We start from the raw sequence: 18,623 nt of genomic DNA, 5'->3' as shown, positions 1-18,623 counted from the left end.
CGACGATGATGAGACGGGATATATTGTGGAGTGTGATATCGAGTACCCTGAGGAATTACACGACGAACATAACGATTATCCCCTAGCTCCTGAGAAAATAGAAATAAAACTCGAAAACCTCTCACCCTATCAACGACGCCTTCGTGAAAAACTCGAGATGCGCGGAAAGGAAACGAGAAAATTAGTTCCGAATCTATGGAATAAGGTTGGTTATGTCGTTCACTATAGAAATCTCAAGCTATACACGCAACTTGGCATGAAAGTAACTAAAATCACAAAAGTGTTAAAGTTTAATCAAAGTCCCTGGATGGCGCCCTATATATTGATGAACACCAAACTGAGACAAGCCGCTACTAACGATGCCGATAAAGATCTGTATAAATTAATGAACAACTCGGTATTTGGTAAAACTATGGAAAATATCAGAATGAGAACGAATATCAAATTATTCAAGTTAGATGAAGAGGACAAGGCACGCAAACTAATAAACAAACCGGCTTATGTCGATCATATGATCATCAACGAGAAACTTCTAGCGATTCACTACAAAAAAAATAAGCTTGTGCTTAATAAACCTATCTATATCGGGATGGCCATTCTCGACCTATCCAAGTATCTCATGTATGATTTGTATTACAACCACTACAAGAAAAAATATGGATGCAGGTTGTTATATACTGATACCGATTCATTCATTCTCCACGTAGAATGTGAGGATTTTATCGCTTGTATGGATGATAATGTACATGACCGCAGTAATTTTCCAAAAGATCATCCATTGTATGATAAATCGATAGAGAAAGTGCCAGGATACATGAAAAGTGAGCTCGGATGTAAACCGATCCGACAATTCTGCGGCTTGCGCTCAAAGATGTATTCGGTTGTAGCGGATGATGGATCAGTTATCAAGAAAGCCAAGGGCATAAAAAAATGTGTGGTGAAGGATGAAATTGAACCCGATATGTATAAGGAGTGTATTGATCGATCTGTTCAATTTACTAATAGTATGAGAACGTTCAGATCGTATAAGCACAAGATGTACACGATCAAGCAAATGAAGACATCACTCTCACCGTACGATTCCAAACGCTATTGGCTAGATGATGGTATTACATCTTACGCCTACGGGCACTATGGTATTTCTGTATCGTGAGGAACAACCATAAGCTCTTCGTGTACAAACCCTCTGGATGGACCATTTTGTAAATAATAAAGAATAGGATCGCCGGGCATCATACGCTTAATATTATAAACTTTAAGAGACCAAACGGGATCCGTTGCTCGTTTGCGAGCTCCACCCTCGAGCTCACCGGGCTCATACAAGTACCGAACTTGCGCATCAGGCGGTAACTCTCCTTTATCATCTTTAGTCGGTGCAGAGGATTCGGCTTCTACCGATTTGGCCTTTATTGCGACCGACGGTTTCTTACCAATAAGTCTCGTCACCTCATTATTCAATGCAGCCACAACAGCCGGTAATCTAGTGACCCATTCTGTTGATCGATTCGGCGATTTCATTTCAACCACATATTGATGACTAAACAATCGTTCTGCCAGCGTACGATTAAATCTTTCTACAATAGCCTGGCTTCTGTGTGTCTTTCCACGCCTTACTTTTTTAAAAATTTTGTTCACAGCACCCATAAACTCTCGGCCAGGATCTACCTGAAGAAGTTTGGGCAACTTCAAAGGGCTACGGTCATAAATACGTAAAAAAGCGGCCGCCACTTCGACGCTGTCTTTCGTTGTTAGGGGTTCGGCTTCTTTATATCGACTTGCAACATCAACGACAGTCAGCGCATACTTATACGTCTTACGCCCGATTCTGTCATAGGGTAAAAATAAAAGGTCAGCCTGATGAACCTCATTTGGGATAGTAATATCAAATTTTGCTCTCGGAATATACTTTGGAGGGGGTAGATAAATTTGCCATATAGCTTGTTTTTGTAACCATTTTCTAGCCTCATCCTCAGACACCTTGGCTGCTTTCGCGAGTTTTTTAATCGCCGAATAACCCTTCCAATAACCGCTTGGGCTGTAATAGATCTTTTCCATTTTATTTAAGAAAGTAAATGTTTAATATTTTGAAATCACAACGCCAAAAATGACCATGGTCATGATAATAAATACGTATTCTCGATCTTTTTGTCCCTCTGAGGGTGCATAAAAATCTGAAAGTTGGGGTTTATGAGAAAGAGGGGGTAGTGGCTCCCCCATCACTTTATAATATTCTTGCATAGCCATATCCACATCCTTAAACGTGTTCACAGCATGTTGTTGTTGTCTTAGTTTTTCATTGATATAATCTAAACGTTGAATCCTCTCTTTCTGCCATTCTGCGGTCGCTGCCTGAAGTTGTTCTTGCGCTTTGTTGTGTCGTTTCTGTTCTTCTAACGCGTCTGAAGACCCCAGTTTACTAAATAAAAAATTACTTCCGGTAAATGCTAAAGCGTTTACTACTGCCCCACCAACGAGTAACGCTACTGATGCCATACTATAATGATGATATTATTATTACTTCAAAATATCATGTGGGAGAATACCTTGTTTTTCCAACATATCCTTCGTAGCCATAGCGAGGGCTATATCCAAAGTGGCCATCCCGATATCTTCGAGGTTGAAAGCCAGTCTAGGTGTCGGGGCTTTCGTAAATATTAATTTTGTCAATCTCGAGTAACCAGCGGCCAATGCGCTGACCACAACCGCGTGGTATACAGTGTTTGCAATTTCTTTACCGTTTATATTTGGTGTTGTCATTGTTGTTTATAAATAGTGTTTAAATTAATGTTCAAAACATGATAAATGGGTTGGGTTTTGTTACCACAGGTGGTGGTGGTTTTTTCGACCGATTAAAATATATGTAAACACCACAACCTATTATCATCGCAGCAGCAATGTACAAGGGATTGATAAAAACGTGATCTGGTCCCCTCGATGATGGTTCTTCTTCTTGTTGTTGTTGTTCTTTCGCTTTTCGAAGTTTTTGGAGAAGTTCTTCATGTTTTTCTTTTCTAGCAGCAGCACCTTTTCGACCCGCTTCAACTTTCTTCTGATTCTTTGGTTTCGTTACTTCCTCCATTATATTTATTAAATTGACAATGTTTAACAGTAGTTACAGCTGTGGTGAGCGGAGCTAAGAACATGCCAAATCTGTGATATAGTTCGCAAGTAAAACTGTTAAGCGCATGTCCCAGGAATGGATCTTGCTCGAGATCACTATTTAATTTTGTTTGGTCATCAATTGGGAGATACATACAAACTGCTCTGGTATACAGTTGTATAATTGTATTACCGAGTGATTTTGTAATCATCGATCCTAAACTCGCTTCGTATCTCGTATAAAGCTTGTCTATATCCGGATCTTTCATCGCTTCGATTTTATCAACACTAAACTCTTTCCCTAAATATTCTTTTGCTCCACCGGCTGAGACCATCGCCATAAGCCTGTCGCGTTTGGGATCCTCGGATAGTAATTGGTCCATCTTCTTATATTCTATATACCTCCTTTTAAGTTTAAAATAATGAAAAACTACAAATCCAACGACTAAAAGTGTTAAGAAATTGCTAACCAGTGCTAAGGAACTGTTAAGCAGTGTTAAGAAATTGTTAAGCATTGTTATTACTAGCAAATTTTATATGCAACTGGTTGATCAGTTTTTAATATCAACTTGGAGTGTTTGGTATTTGCCAATGATTTCCTAACCTCTTTACGTTCATTTTGTGTTGGAATGACATCGTTTTCTCTTAAACACTCATCAAACGAGTCCCTATCCTTACAGTGAAATAAAGCCACCCATTTTGTTTGTTCGCGAAGGTCAGTAAGAACCGAGTTGTATTTCTGAGTCAACACCCACACAGACTGTTTCGCGTGTCTTCCAGAAAATGCGAGTTTACTCAACATTTGCTTCTTTTGAGTAAGAGCCTTTAAGTCACTACAGTCATCGATGATGTACAACGTTGGCTCCCCGGCAAATATTTCAAAAAACAGCCCAAGCCATTCGTGAAGTTTATCACCGGGATTAACGGTGTATACCCCGCGGTCCTTTCTTACCCACACTCTGGATCGATAGGCTTTATTATATTCGAGAGTAGGGCATAGAATTACAATATTCTCGAACACACCACGATATGTCGTTTGTAATAAATCTAAAATAAATTCGGTCTTACCACACCCAGTTTGCCCGCAAATAATTGCGGAATGTGCTTCTTTAGTAAACAGCCTCGACAAATCTTCCATCTTCTATATTTAATTGTCCATCCATAATTACAAATACATACGCATTTAGCGGTTCTGCCGTTTCAGCTTTTTTCTGAATCTGAATCGTAATGCCTTCAGACGCATTTTCGATACGACGTCCACTCCCGTGAAGAGAATTATCATCTGTGGTGCGCATATCCAACCAAAGAGCATAATTATTCGTGAAATATTCACCGATTGTGACATCCGCTAGTTCTAAATCTTTTACCACTTTGTCTACTTCGGGGTCGCGTTTTTGCGTTCCGAAAAACTTTCTGATTTCATCCCATTGTTGATAGGAACGCATACCTTGACTAAACAGTTGATTGGGCACACCTTCGATCGTCACTTCAACCTTATCGATCTTAGGATTGTAATACTCATCAAACAACAGCAGTACACCCTTCATACTTTTTGCCGGCACGTTGAGATTAATATTCCAGAGTGTGTCAGATTTGTCCAGAGGAATTTTACGATGTCGTAGTATTCTATCAAATAAAATAGCGAGCCTACCTGAATAATAACCGGCTATCTGTCTCGCAAGTTCGGGTTGTGTGACTTTCTCAAACTCGAGACTAATCCCTTCTATCGTATAGGATGCATCCGGGTCTGTGCTGCGGATAACCTTGCTATAAGCGTTAAAGGTAAGTTCATACTCCAGGCGATCGCCGAGAGCACTCTGATAAAATGGTGCATGAGATTCTAGCAATTCGAAATCAAGCGGAATACAAAATCGATTACCATAAGCCTCCGCAATGGCGGCATCTCTAGCGATAGTGTCATCTCCATTATCCGCGTTAATACGCAATCGTGTCACATTACGGTGTGTAGTTAAGTCAATACCTTGATAAACGGCGTTTCTTCGTTCTTGTCGAGTTCGCCAAAGATCTCCATAAGTATAAAATACATCACTATCTTCAACGCTCATGATTTCATTACCGGAAATGCGAATGGTTGTTTTACGTACTATGGCTCTACCAATATTATCAACGAGTGTTCTGTTCACATCTGTGGTAGAAGTCAAAGAAATTTTGAATGCTAGCCGAACACTCCCCGGAACGATCACATCATCAACACCTAAATTAGGAAAGCGTACAAGAAGTTGTTGATTCTGATCGATAGTTGACGGATTGTTAGTAATCACGACAGTCTGCCGCACGCCCTTTATCCCCCGCGGCTCCCGCAAACTTCTCATTGGATTAAGCTTTCTTCCACTCATTTTTTGTTTTATATAGATATAAGGATATAACTTTATATTATAAGTTTAATATGGCGGAAGGTGGTGAGATGGCGGAAGGGTTCGCAGAAGGTGGAATAATAGAATCTGGTTTCTTGCAAACAGAATTATTAAAGAGCGCGGTTGATGATTACTATGATGCATTTGGACAAGAGCCCGATGTTGGGCGAAATTATACCAATTTTGAACTTGATAGTAGAGGTACACTACGATTAAAAAATAATCCAGATTTTAATATCATTAACGTCCGCACGAAACAACCCCTAGCACTTTCAACACTAGCGGGAAAACCTGGTGGAGCAAATATTATTCGCGAGGAACTTGGTTTTGTAGACTGGAGGAGGAAACCCCAAACGGTCGCGGCTCTCCAAAAGGTTGAAGCCAAACTGGGTGAAGAAATTGAGATGGATGATTTCTCACCAAATACAATCGATGAAGTACTTAAAACTATAGATGATCCTCCCCTCACCGATGAACTGGGTGGTTATATTCGTGAACTCAAAGGTTTAGACAAAGCCATGCAAAGACAGCGCGGTAATCTTTCTGACAACCTCTCAAAACTCTCTCACCTGGATGAAGAAATATCAACTTTAAAAATAAGAATTCAGTCTGCGGAACTAGCTGATAAAGATGAAAGCGAAATCAAACCCTTGCGTTTACAATTAGACGATCTAAACATCGAGCGTGCTGCACGGCTAGAAGCGATATCAACACACAAAGAAGCGCTGCGATCTCAAATCAGCAGAATGCGTGAAACGATACACAGAATTCTTGAGGAGGACACAACACTAGCGGAACGTATTCGAACGCTTTTTAGAGAACAAGGCATTACTATCGTTTCCATTCTTACTGCCTTTGGTATGATTATCAGCACTATCGTTTTGGCCGTTACGGGTGGAGGGGGCACTCCGGGTAAAAAAGATGACAACTGGATAAGAAAAAGACTTAAAGATTTGGGAGAATTACTTAAAAAATTAGGTTTAAAGGTGATTGATGCCCTCCCAGGAGTCATTGGGACTATTGTTTCGTGGTTATTAAGCACGTTGGGTAAAGCGGTTGGGTGGTTAGCCAACAACATGTGGGCACTCGTGCTCGGTGCTGGCCTCCTCCTGTTTGATTATTTAAAGAAGAGAAAGTAAATACCACCTATCAATCCTAAAGTAAGAGCGACTTTATAGTCTTTGTGAGTTGTTGGCTCTTCTTCGTACGATACTTTCGCTGGTTTGAGTTTAAATTTGTTATCCGAAGAACCTACACCATACAGAAAGGGTCTATTACCAGCACCGGTAGCTATTGCAAATCCTGGTCGAGATGTTTGTATTATTTTTTTATTTTTATAGGTAAGAGTGAACCACCCGCGAATGCCTAACAAAACTCTCGTTTCACCCGCTCCTGTCCTCGGTGTTGTCAAAGGCTTGTGTGATTTATAATCGAGCACCGTATTACTCGCATCAAGCATTGCCAAGTCTGCATCAGAAGGTGGCACAAGAGCCCAGTGACCTCTAGACCATTGAAGAGCTTTTCCTGATGGGGCAACAAAATAGTATGCAGGAACACTTTGGGTAGGTGGAACACTCTGGGGTGAAACACTCTGGGTAGGTGGTACAATGTGTGGTAGTTCGTTTAATCCATCATTAACACCAATATTCTGTTCTTCTGTCGCAATGACAATTTTATTATTATAATTAATGTGTGTACCAACCCTCAATGCCATATCAGATGGGGCCATATAAAGGCCAACACCAAATGCAAAGTTTACTTCGGATCTCGCGTACTGGAGAACGTCCTGGTATTTTTTTATCGCCGTTTGTAGGTTTTCGGGGGCATTAATCGCATCTTCAACATTGGCTAAAAATTGTTTTTGCGCATCAAATCCAGTTCCTTTTGTTGTTATACTCGTGCGCGTTTGCGCTTGTGACCCTATTAGAGCCCACACATAAGTGCGAATGCTATCGTTGAGACGAACTATCCCCGCATGTGTAAAACCCAACCCCTTATCAGGAATAAATGTTGTCCAAGCCCGGGTGATGTCCACCGTATGTCTGATTTTATCGTGGGGGCTAAAGAACACAGGTCCCTCTCCTCTGTTTCTCATTGCCTGTCGTGCAGCCCCACCGGGGGCCTCAGCCTGAATAAATTCTCCCAAACCAAAGCCATGCTTTTCTATTTTCTGTCTCCAATCCCTCTGCCCAAATTCGGCACACAAACGCTGATAAACTGTTTTATCAAACGGATTATTATACATGTTAAATGCTTGGTCGGTGGGTAGCGGGATTTTTAACTCGTCCAATAACCTCCGAATCTGATAGTAAAAATGAAACCTATACACGGCTCGAATAAACGGATCAGAAGCTTGAAAATGTTCTTCCGTTACTCCACACCCGGCGGTCGCGCACCATACCACAAAATTGATTTGATTCTGCCACCACACTATCGGGTTGTTTCTCCACGCAAGCCAGGCTGCATTCATCTCCCCAGTCATAGTGGGGTTCGCATAAGACTGAAAAACATCGGGAAACTTGGCGGTAAAAGAATATTCGCTGTTCACGTAGATCACTCGCGTACAACTTATTCTTTTTTCTTTATACCCGGTTGTATAGGACGCGTCCTTATTGAAGCTGTAAATTTTCTTATTCATAGCTATGTATATAATAACAACCGATATTCAAAAAGACGAATTACCGCGGTGCATATCTAATCAAAGTGGAAGACTAGAAATCGCGCTGCGTGAAATAACTTATTATCCCAACTGGAAAAATATCAGTGATGAGCTCGGAAACAATTTCTTTACTACTACCGATCGTAAGATAATAATCCCAGATGGTTATTATAATGTGTGTGAATTGAATAAAGAAGTGTTCACCCCCCACGGTGCAGAGTTAGACTTGCACGCTCCGAGTGGCTATCTGAGAATAAAGAGCACCAAATCGATTGAACTTTCTGAGCGTCTTGCACATACTCTGGGGTTCCCCCAAAAACTCATCGCGCCGGGAATAATGGTGATAGGAAACAGGCATCCGCGGCTCGCGATACATAAAGCACTTTACATTCACCTCTCTCAAATTAATACCACCGATAATTTCTATAACGGATTGCCTTCTACGTTGTTACAATCAATCCCAGTAGAAAATGAAAGATGCGGGGGTGGTCGAACAACTACGTTGACATCACCCCAATACAAAAGACTTTCTCACGGAGATTTACCACGTTTAACACTTTCTATAGTAGATGAAAATCATAATCCCGTTTCTATTGATTATTTAAATATTACATTACATATAAGATATGGTTGAACCCTGCACTACGCTCGGTTTGGTTGATCTCGGAGATACAGAGGGATTTGATGTGCCGGGAAAAGAAAATAAGTTGTACGCATTCCAGCTTTCTGAAGGAACGTACAAAAGAAAAGAAGTAAAAATTGGTGATATCGTGAGTGAGGATGATGTTGTCAATGATGAGCCCTATCAACTTGTTCGTTTAAACGGTACATGGCAGCTAAAACCCCTCGACAAGGGGATGGTAGATTTTAAAATTGAATCACCTTACATTACCAAAGAAGAAGAAAATAATTATAGAATAAAAAACAGTGGTTGGATGTTCGCTGATTTAAAAGCGTTGGATGTACATTTACTAAACTACCAGGGGAGGTGTTATGTGCTTAAGAAACGCTCGAAGGATAAATCTGAATTAGGAATAGATTTTCATGATCTAACTAGTTTGTGGGGCTTCCGTTTCCGTATTATTTTTGATGTAATTCTCGGTGAAGAGCCTGATGATTTTGTAAAAGTTTTTCAAGGGTTTTACATTAAATGGCCCAAAAATCTTGCAAATCAACCCCTGAGAATCACCATTGAAAAACAAGATGATGCTATGCCCTATGATGTTATACCGCAGGGTAGTCATATAGAATTCTCGCTTGAAGGTATTACCACAAAACAGGAAACAATGAGTTTGTGGATGCAGCTGCGTCTTCCTCAAAATATTTCCTTAAGAAGACTACGTTGCGCCAATTTGAATATTTAGAATATACTATAAATATTAGAAAATGGTTGATCCCGGAGGGCCAGGAACACATAATATCAAACCCTGCACTACGCTCGGTTTGGTTGATCTCGGAGATACAGACGGATTTGATGTGTCGGGAAAAGAAAATCAGTTGTACGCCTTCCAACTTTCTGAAGGAACGTACAAAAGAAAAGAAATAACGAGTAATGGTGGTGGTATCAACAAATTCAGCGAACTTGCAGACGTGAACGTTGACGGTGTTGTTGTGAACAAACCACATCATCTTGTTCTTTCCGACGATGATACATGGGTACCTTATCCGGTGGATAACTGGGATTTAGATTTTGAAATAAAACAACCCTATGTTAGTATTGGAAGAAATCACGCTCTACAAAAAATACAAAATAGTGGTAAACTGTTGGCTTCCTATCATACGCGTAAAGATCTAATCGTCGTTAACAGCGACGACTTTGGATATGTTATTGGTATGAGAGGTAAAAAGACTGGTACACTGCGGTTAATTAAAGAGTTTGATTTTGAGCCGCCTATTCAGGGGTCAACTGTCGTTTTAGATATACTCCTTAGTGGGGTGCCAGATGATTTTGTAGAAGTTTTAAAAGGGTTGCAGATAAAATGGCCTGGAAATCTTAAAAATAAACTCTTGAGAATTACCATCAAAATTCCAGTGGTTGACCCATCTGATCAACCCGATCCCTCTATAGAATTCTCGCTTGAAGGTGTCATCAAACGTCCATCATTAGATAAAATATCTCTCGACTTTATTCACATCGGACCTCTTCAGCTTAAAAGACTGCGCTACTCTCCTCATCCTGTTACCATCATTTAAAAAAAAAATGATTACTATAGAATAATGGAGTTTCGCCTACGAGAGATATCGAATATAAAAAACAACCTCGAAAAAGAGCGTGATGAAAGAACTTTATTTTATAAAAAATATAAACGCGGTGTAAATATCGCTACAGCCGCGGATACAACGCTGACAACTCTTAGTATCGCCCTTGGGGCATCGGGTGTTGGATTACTGTTGAGTGTCGCCGCTGCTCCCGTAGCTATTGGAATAGAAGTGGGAGCTGGTCTCCTTGGTGTGGTTGGTTTAACTTGTAAATTTATTCATAAAAAATTAATGTCACAAGCTATGAAGCACAACGAGATTCGCGTGTTGGCCGAGTCAAAACTGAACACTATAAATGATCTTATTTCAAAAGCATTAGAAGATGATAAAATAAGCGATGAAGAATTTAGTCTCATTCTGGCTGAAGTTGAAAAATTCAATGCAATGAAAACAGACATAAAATCGAAACACAAAACTCAGTTGTTAAAGAAAAATCTATTTGATATTCAAGATGGTAAACCATCCAAAAAAAGCAAACTATGTGAACGGTTGATCCAACCTCCTCTCTTTAAGGACCATTTGGCTCTCCATACACATATTTAAGCCGGTTTTTCGTTTTTATGCTTGAGGGCGGTATTGCGCGGTTTGGGGCTGGGGTCGGTTGTATATAGAACCCCCATGACCGTTTCGCTCCCCCCATACACATATCCAACCATCATTTTTTTTTTTATCTTGTGATTTGGCTCTCCATACACATATAACTTGTTTTAACTATATATATATTTTTTTTTATGCTTGAGGGTCATATTACTCCAACATACACAGGTTTTGACTAAATTGTTTTTATGCTTGAGGGCCTTAACACAAGCTAATACGCCCAAAAAAGTTGTATATAGAACCCCCATCTCTTATACTACTGGGCTGTTTAGACGAAAAACAAAGGGTGTCTTAGGCTCACCTCGATGCGCTAAGTTGAATGGAACCCTCAGCTAAGCTGTACGACCACTACTTTCCCATGAAACTGCAACAATTTTATACACAGTAAGCTCAGCCGATCACAGCCAGAGCAACCACCTGCAAGCCATTTTGACTGCTGATCACCCACGTCATCAGCAGTCAAAATGGCGTGCAGGTGGGGAAGGAGTACTCTGCTTACTGTGTATTTGTCGCAGTTTCATGGGAAAGGAGTGGTCCTAGAGCTTAGCTGAGGGTTCCATTCAACTCAGCGCATCGAGGTGAGCCTAAAACACCCTTTGTTTTTCTTCTAAACAGCCCCCCTGAGTTTAGTATTCTAAAGTTGAACATTACCGTTTTTGCTCAGTTCTGTCAGTCTCTACGTTTCTGTGCTGCCCCTTTCTGTCTCTTTCTGGAAGGAAGGACTTATTGCACAGAACTGTGCCAAGCATATCATTATCAGTACTTAACTTCAGCTGGTTGCACCACACCCAGTCACAACTATTTAACTGCAAGTTCTTCATGCTATTCACTACTTTAGTTGCACTCTTCTGGACTAGAGCACACACACAAACACAACACAACACACACGAGAATGGAACCCCCTCCCCACAGAGACCACATACAGCACACCACTCACTCACCCTGTTGCCCAGAGTCTCCCTTCATGCCACACACAGTGGAGTGATGGCCTAGAGGTAACGCGTCCGCCTAGGAAGCGAGAGAATCTGAGCACGCTGGTTCGAGTCAGGACTCGGCCGCCGATATTTTCTCCCCCTCCACTAGACCTTGAGTGGTGGTTTGGACACTAATCATTCGGATGAGACGATAAACTGAGGTCCCGTGTGCAGCATGCACTTAGCACACGTAAATGAACCCACAGCAACAAAAGGGTTGTTCCTGGCAAAATTCTGTAGAAAAATCCACTTCGATAGGAAAAACAAATAAAACTATATGCAGGAAAAAATACAAAAAAAAAAAAAAAAAAAAAAAGGGTGACAATGTACTGTAGCGATGTGCTGTCTCTGGGGAGAGCAGCCCGAATTTCACACAGAGAAATTTGTTGTGATAAAAAGAAATACAAATACACACACACACACACACACACACACACACACACACACTGCACAAACAGAAACAAAACATACACACAGATTGTACACAAACGAGGAAGGAACAAAGCATCATGTTTCTGTATGATCTGCATCTGTTCTATCACTCCTGTGTCTCTTTCTGTTGGTCCACCACTTTCTGTTTCTGTCTGATCTGTCTATGTCTCTTTCTTTCTGGTCTATTTCTGTTCTATCCTTTCTGCTATAACCCCTCTGTCTGTGTCTCTGTTCTTCCCATCTCTGTCTGTTTCTGTCTGTGCTATCCCTCTTTGTTTCTGTCTGTTTCTGTCTTCTATCCCTGTCTGTTTCCGTCTGTTCCATCCTGTCTGTCTTTCTGTTCTTTCCCACTCTGTTCTATCCCTGTCTGTCTCAGTCTCTCTCTGTCTCTCTCTGTCTCTGTCTCTTTGTCTCTCTCTGTCTCAGTCTCTCTCTCATGTGTGTGTGTGTGTGTGTGTGATTTCACACACTTTGTGACAAAAAGCAATACAATTATCATATTAGATTATAGCGCTGATACAGATGATGGGGCAGCGTATTTAATGATTATGTGTACATGATGAAGGTGGATGATGATTTATGATATTGCTGTGGAGGTCCATTTTAGGTTTTAGGACTTGGCTGCAATCAATGCTTCTATTCATAATGAAAAACAACAACAACCAAACACATGAGAGAGAGGGAGAGATCAGTCTTAATATCTCCCATTTTGCTGCAATATTACACTGGTATTTAATTTGAAAGATGGCACTGCTTTTGTTCCTGTGATTGGTGAGCCTCAGACGTACTGTTTGTTAAGATATGTGTCACTCTGATGTTCAATGATGTACTGTTTGTTAAGATATGTAGCACTTTGATGATTAATGATGTACTGTTTGTTAAGATATGTAGCACTTTGATGGTCAGTGACATACTGTTTGTTAAGATATGTAGCACTTTGATGATTAGTGACGTACTGTTTGTTAATATGTGTATCACTTTGATGCTTAATGGCATACTGTTTGTTAAGATATGTAGCACTTTGATGTTTAATGACGTACTGTTTGTTAAGATATGTAGCACTTTGATGTTTAATGACATACTGTTTGTTGAGATATGTATCACTTTGATGTTTAATGACATACTGTTTGTTAAGATATGTAGCACTTTGATGATTAATGATGTACTGTTTGTTAAGATATGTAGCACTTTGATGATTAATGACATACTGTTTGTTACGATATGTAGCACTTTGATGATTGATGACGTACTGTTTGTTAAGATATGTAGCACTTTGATGTTTAACCCCTTGACTCCTGAATATTGATGAACTGAGATTTGTTGTTAATTTCTTTTGAGAGATAAGAAAGACTCAAGCAGATATTTACTTGCCTTTGTGAACAGTATTCATAATGCATCTCTATCTGTAGCCATTAACAACAATGATAACAACAGGTGACCTCTTTAAACCTATTTCAAAATGTCTTTTTTAACATGCTCAATGTCAGTCACATATGTACACAAGAGATTCAGTGAGGAAGCTGGAAAGAAGCGAGAAGTCAAGTTAAGGGTTTTGATATGCTTCATGTGTTATATGTATTTGTTAATCTATCCACAAAAAACAACAACTTATGTACGCATTTATTTAAAGCATGTGTGTATGTATTCATTCGTTTATGTATTTAGTTTTGCATTTAAGCATTTATTTATGTAGACATGTATTTATTTATTTAGATATGTATGTATTTATTTCTTTTCCAGCAAGATGAGTTAGTCCCTCCACGATGCGGCGCTGGATGCACAACCGTAGGAAACTGCAAATGTATAGGAGAAAAGGGATCAAGGGTAAGTGTGTTCGAATCCCACATTGCATCACATCGCATCGCATCGCATCACATAACATCGGATCACATCACATCGCATCACATCGCATAGTATCACATCACATCGCATCACATGACATCATATCACATCGCATCGTATCACATTGCATCACATCGCATCACATCACATCGCATCGTATCACATCACATGTGTGTGCGTGCGTGCGTGCGTGTGTGCGAGTGTGTGTGTGTGTGTGTGTGTGTGTGTGTGACAGAGACAGATAGATATACAGAGAGAGGGAGAGAGAGAGAGAGAGTGAGAGAGATGGTTTATTCATGTATATGCCCAGGCTCCTTATGAAGGGGAATGTGAACATCATTTTACAAACATTACATCACGATACTGTGAGCGTCAGTAAACACAGTCAAACAAAAATATAACTGCATTACAGTGAGAGAGAGAGAGACAGAGAGAGAGAGAGTGTATGCATGTGTGAAGATGAAATTCTTTGGGGAAAAAAGAAAATTTAAGAAATAAAAGACGGATTTGAATTAAAAAAAAAAAAATGGAACAGAGAGGGAGATTCAAAGTGCATGAAACAGTCATGGAAAAAACTTATTCTTTGATATCTATCTGTTTTTGTAAATATATAGTATATGTGGAGTGATGGCCTAGTGGTAATGCGTCCACCTAGGAAGCGAGAGAATTTGAGCGTGCTGGTTCGAATCACGGCTCAGCCGGTGATATTTTCTCCCCCTCCACTACACCTTGAGTGGTGGTCTGGACACTAGTCATTCGGATGAGATGATAAACCTAGGTCCCGTGTGCAGCATGCACTTAGCCCACGTAAAAGAACCCATGGCAACAAAAGGGTTGTTCCTGGCAAAATTCTGTAGAAAAATCCACTTTGATAGGAAAAGCAAATAAAACTGCACACAGGAAAAAAAAATGCAAAAAAAGGGTGGCGCTGTAGTGTAGCGACACGCACTCCCTGGGTAGAGCAGCCCGAATTTCACACAGAGAAATCTGTTGTGACAAAAAGATCAATGCAATGCAATGCAATGCAATGCAATGCAATGCAATACAATACAATGCAATATTTTCATGAACTAGAGGCCTGACAAGCACATTGGGTTATACTGCTGGTCAGGCATCTGTGTTGTGGATATGGATTTTTCAGAATGCACTGACATCTACTTCAGATAATCTTAAAGGCCCGCAAAGCGCCGGCCCAAAATCCCCAGGATCCCACTTAAAATGCAGGCTTGTGGTTGGACAGTTTTTTGCCTGACAATTCCTGCTCTGTCTGGCTTCACTGACAGGCTGTCATGAGTCGAGAGAACCTATATCTATATATCAAAATCGATATATTATTTGTGTGTGTGTATCAGTTACAAAATAGATATGTTCCTAAAAAAAAGATTTGTCTCCAAAATCGGTTTTTAATTTTTGTAATATGCTCAAAGGAGGCGAAAAAGTCATTTTAGCTGAAAGTAAGATGATTAGATTTGCAAATGTTGTCTAGCTACACTTTTGGAGTTAAAAGACATTTGTGTTTTCTCAACTTTTATGTGACATTGTTGTGTATTTGGAAATGTTTGTTCTGGGCATGAAAAGATTATTTTGCAGTAATCCTCCATAATCCAGTTGGAGTGAAAGGATAATTAAAACTTGAACTTGAACTATGTCGTTTGGTGTAAAAAGGGACTATTATGAAATGGAAAATTTTTTTTCTTTTTCTTTCTTTTTAAAAAAACAACTAATCTCTTAAGATTAAATTTGTAATTAAACAAACATGTGGATTTGAACAGGGAGCGCCAGGAATGATAGGACCGGAGGGGCCCCAGGGCAACCAAGGCTTCCCTGGCCCAGAGGGTCTGCCCGGACCCAAAGGCATGAAGGGAGACTCTGGACCGCCGGGCCCCCAGGGCACCAAGGGCAACAGGGTGAGTGAGTGGTGTGCTGTGTGTGGTCTCTGTGGGGAGGCGGTTCCATTCTCGTGTGTGTTGTGTTGTGTTGTGTGTGTGTGTGTGTGTGTGTGTGTGGTTGTGTTCAGTAGTTGTTGGTTTATGTATGTGTGCGTGCGTGTTTATATGTGTGCATTTCTGTTGTGTGTGTGTGTGTGTGTGTGTGTGTGTGTACTTAGGTTTGTGCGCTTGCCTGTGTATGTGTGTGTGTGTGTGTGTGTGTGTGTGTGTGTGAGTGTGTGTGGAAACTGCCGTTGCAGACCTACTTTCAGCACCATTCAAATCAAATGTGAAATGTCACTCAGCGATTGTATTCGCTCGTCACACCCTCCTCTATTTGTTTTGGCAAAGGGAATGTGTGTGTGTGTGTGTGTGTGTGTGCGCGCGCAACTGTGCATCTGTGTGTGTGTGCGTGTGTGTGTGTGTGTGTGTGTGAAAGAGAGAGAGAAGGAGGGAGAGAGAGAGTGTGTGTGCGTGTGCGCGTGCACGTAAGTGAGACAGTGTGAGAGAGACAGGATGAGAGAGAGAGTGTGTGTAAGAGAGAGTAAGACAGACACTCAAGACACTCAGACACAGACTGACAGACAACGCACACACACACGCACACACACAAACACACACACACACACACACACACACAGAGTATACGAATAGGAGGCTACACCACTTTTTCCTTTTTTATTTTATTTTATTGAAGTGGTTAACTGTAGTTGGATCACATGAAAGTGAAGGGGTTAACAGCGGCTGACCCTTCACCCTTGACCTCGCTCTTGTGGGGGTCTCGAAGGATGAGTCACCTGCAGCAGATAGGGATGACTGGGGTACAGACAGATACTGTCTGTCTGTCTATCTGTCTCTCTCCCTCCCTCTCTCTGTCTCGGTCTCTGTCTCACCCTCTCTCCCTCCCTCTCTCTGTCTCTGTCTCACTCTGTCTCTCTCTGTCTCTCACTCTGTCTCTCTCTATTTCTCTCACTCCCGCTCTCTCTTTCCCTCCACGTAGTCTCCCTGTGTCGCTCTCTCTCTCGCTCACACACACGCACACACGCGCACGCACACACTCACACATACACGCACACACACGCACGCACACACACCACACACACACATGCACACACACATCACACACACACACCACACACACACATGCACACCATGCACACAGTCACAAACACTCACACACGTGTTTGCACGCACGAACACTCACACACACACACACACACACACGCACACACACACACACACACACACACACACAGATATATATATATATATATATATATATATATATATATATATATATATATATATATCTACACGTACGCACGCACACTCTCCGTTTCTTTCATTGCATGAAGCATAGCAGACCAGACTGCACCTGTTCGACGCCGTCACCATGATGTCATCCTCGTCGTTCACATCCCCCTCTCCCCCTCACCCAAACACACACACACACACACGTTAACACATGAGCACACGCGCAGATACAGAGAGTTTTGCTGACGACATGAAAGGGGTGAAAAAGCAAGAAGCACGAGAAAGACTGGTAACTTAACAAGACTGATAACTGAACAGAAAGGAAAGAATGAAGCAATTAACGAAAAGTATCGGTGGATAGAAGACAAAGAATAAGAGAAAAAAGAAGTAAGATACGGAGAAGAAGGAGAAGCAAGGCACAAAGAAGCAGAAGAAGAAGGAGGAGGAGGAGAACAAGAACAAGAACAAGAAGGGGGAAAAAAAAAAGGGGGGGGGGGGACAAAATCTGAAGAAGAATAGAGAAAAAGAGACGCACACTACTTTCAGTTTAGCGAAGATGATTACGACTATACCACTCCTGCTACTCCTCCTCCCCCCCTACTACTACTACTTAGGACGATGACGATGACCGAGAAAATGTGCACACCCTGACGTAACTGCTGTGGAACTCACTAAAGTCAGAGAGAACAAGGAAACCCTGAGAACAGTGGACCATTATGACAGTATGGCGAGAAGGCGGTAGTGGGCGTACTGGGCTTGACAGAGACCTGGAAACTCCTACACCATTGACAGTGGGTTCCTGTATTTGTAAGTCCGTGTGGGAAAGCAAGTGCAGGTCTTGCCCCACTATTCTGCTTGGAAATGGAACAGCCACTGAGTCAGGCGTGTATTATTAACGTAAATAAATAGTGTACTGCCCGTATAAACAGTGTGCAGCTTGTTAGTGTGGGGGAGAGGGGTGGGGGGATTGGTAGATTATTCTGGGCCTGTTGTTAGGCCTACCCATTGACCAGTGTACGAAACGTGCTTGTGTCTCAGTGGTTCTGCGTCTTACTTGCGTGTTCACTTTTTGGCGTCATAGGGTTTTTTTTTGTTGTTGTTTTTTTTTGCATCTCCCAGTGTCATAGCTAGGTTTCTGTACTTGTCTGTTAACCTTTGATGTCATAGCTAGGTTTCTGTACTTGTCTGTTAACCTTTGATGTCA

The 18,623-nt window shown here is 41.1% G+C and overlaps 1 protein-coding gene across 1 annotated transcript in view; it reads left to right on the top strand.

The window, feature by feature from the left end:
* The first annotated feature begins 14,114 nt into the window (after nt 1–14,114).
* Nucleotides 14,115–18,623, top strand: part of LOC143275256 (uncharacterized) — a 95,940-nt gene continuing 91,431 nt past the window's right edge. Inside the window, exons 1-2 of the mRNA XM_076579232.1 lie at nt 14,115–14,219; nt 16,010–16,144. Coding sequence (XP_076435347.1) covers nt 14,115–14,219; nt 16,010–16,144 — 240 coding nt within the window. The remainder of the gene's footprint in view (nt 14,220–16,009; nt 16,145–18,623) is intronic.

The sequence above is a fragment of the Babylonia areolata genome, chromosome 30 (genome assembly GCF_041734735.1).
Source record: "Babylonia areolata isolate BAREFJ2019XMU chromosome 30, ASM4173473v1, whole genome shotgun sequence".
Lineage (NCBI taxonomy): Eukaryota > Metazoa > Mollusca > Gastropoda > Neogastropoda > Buccinidae > Babylonia > Babylonia areolata.
The sequence above is the reverse complement of the archived record's forward strand: the minus strand, read 5'-3'. Positions and strand labels throughout refer to the sequence as shown.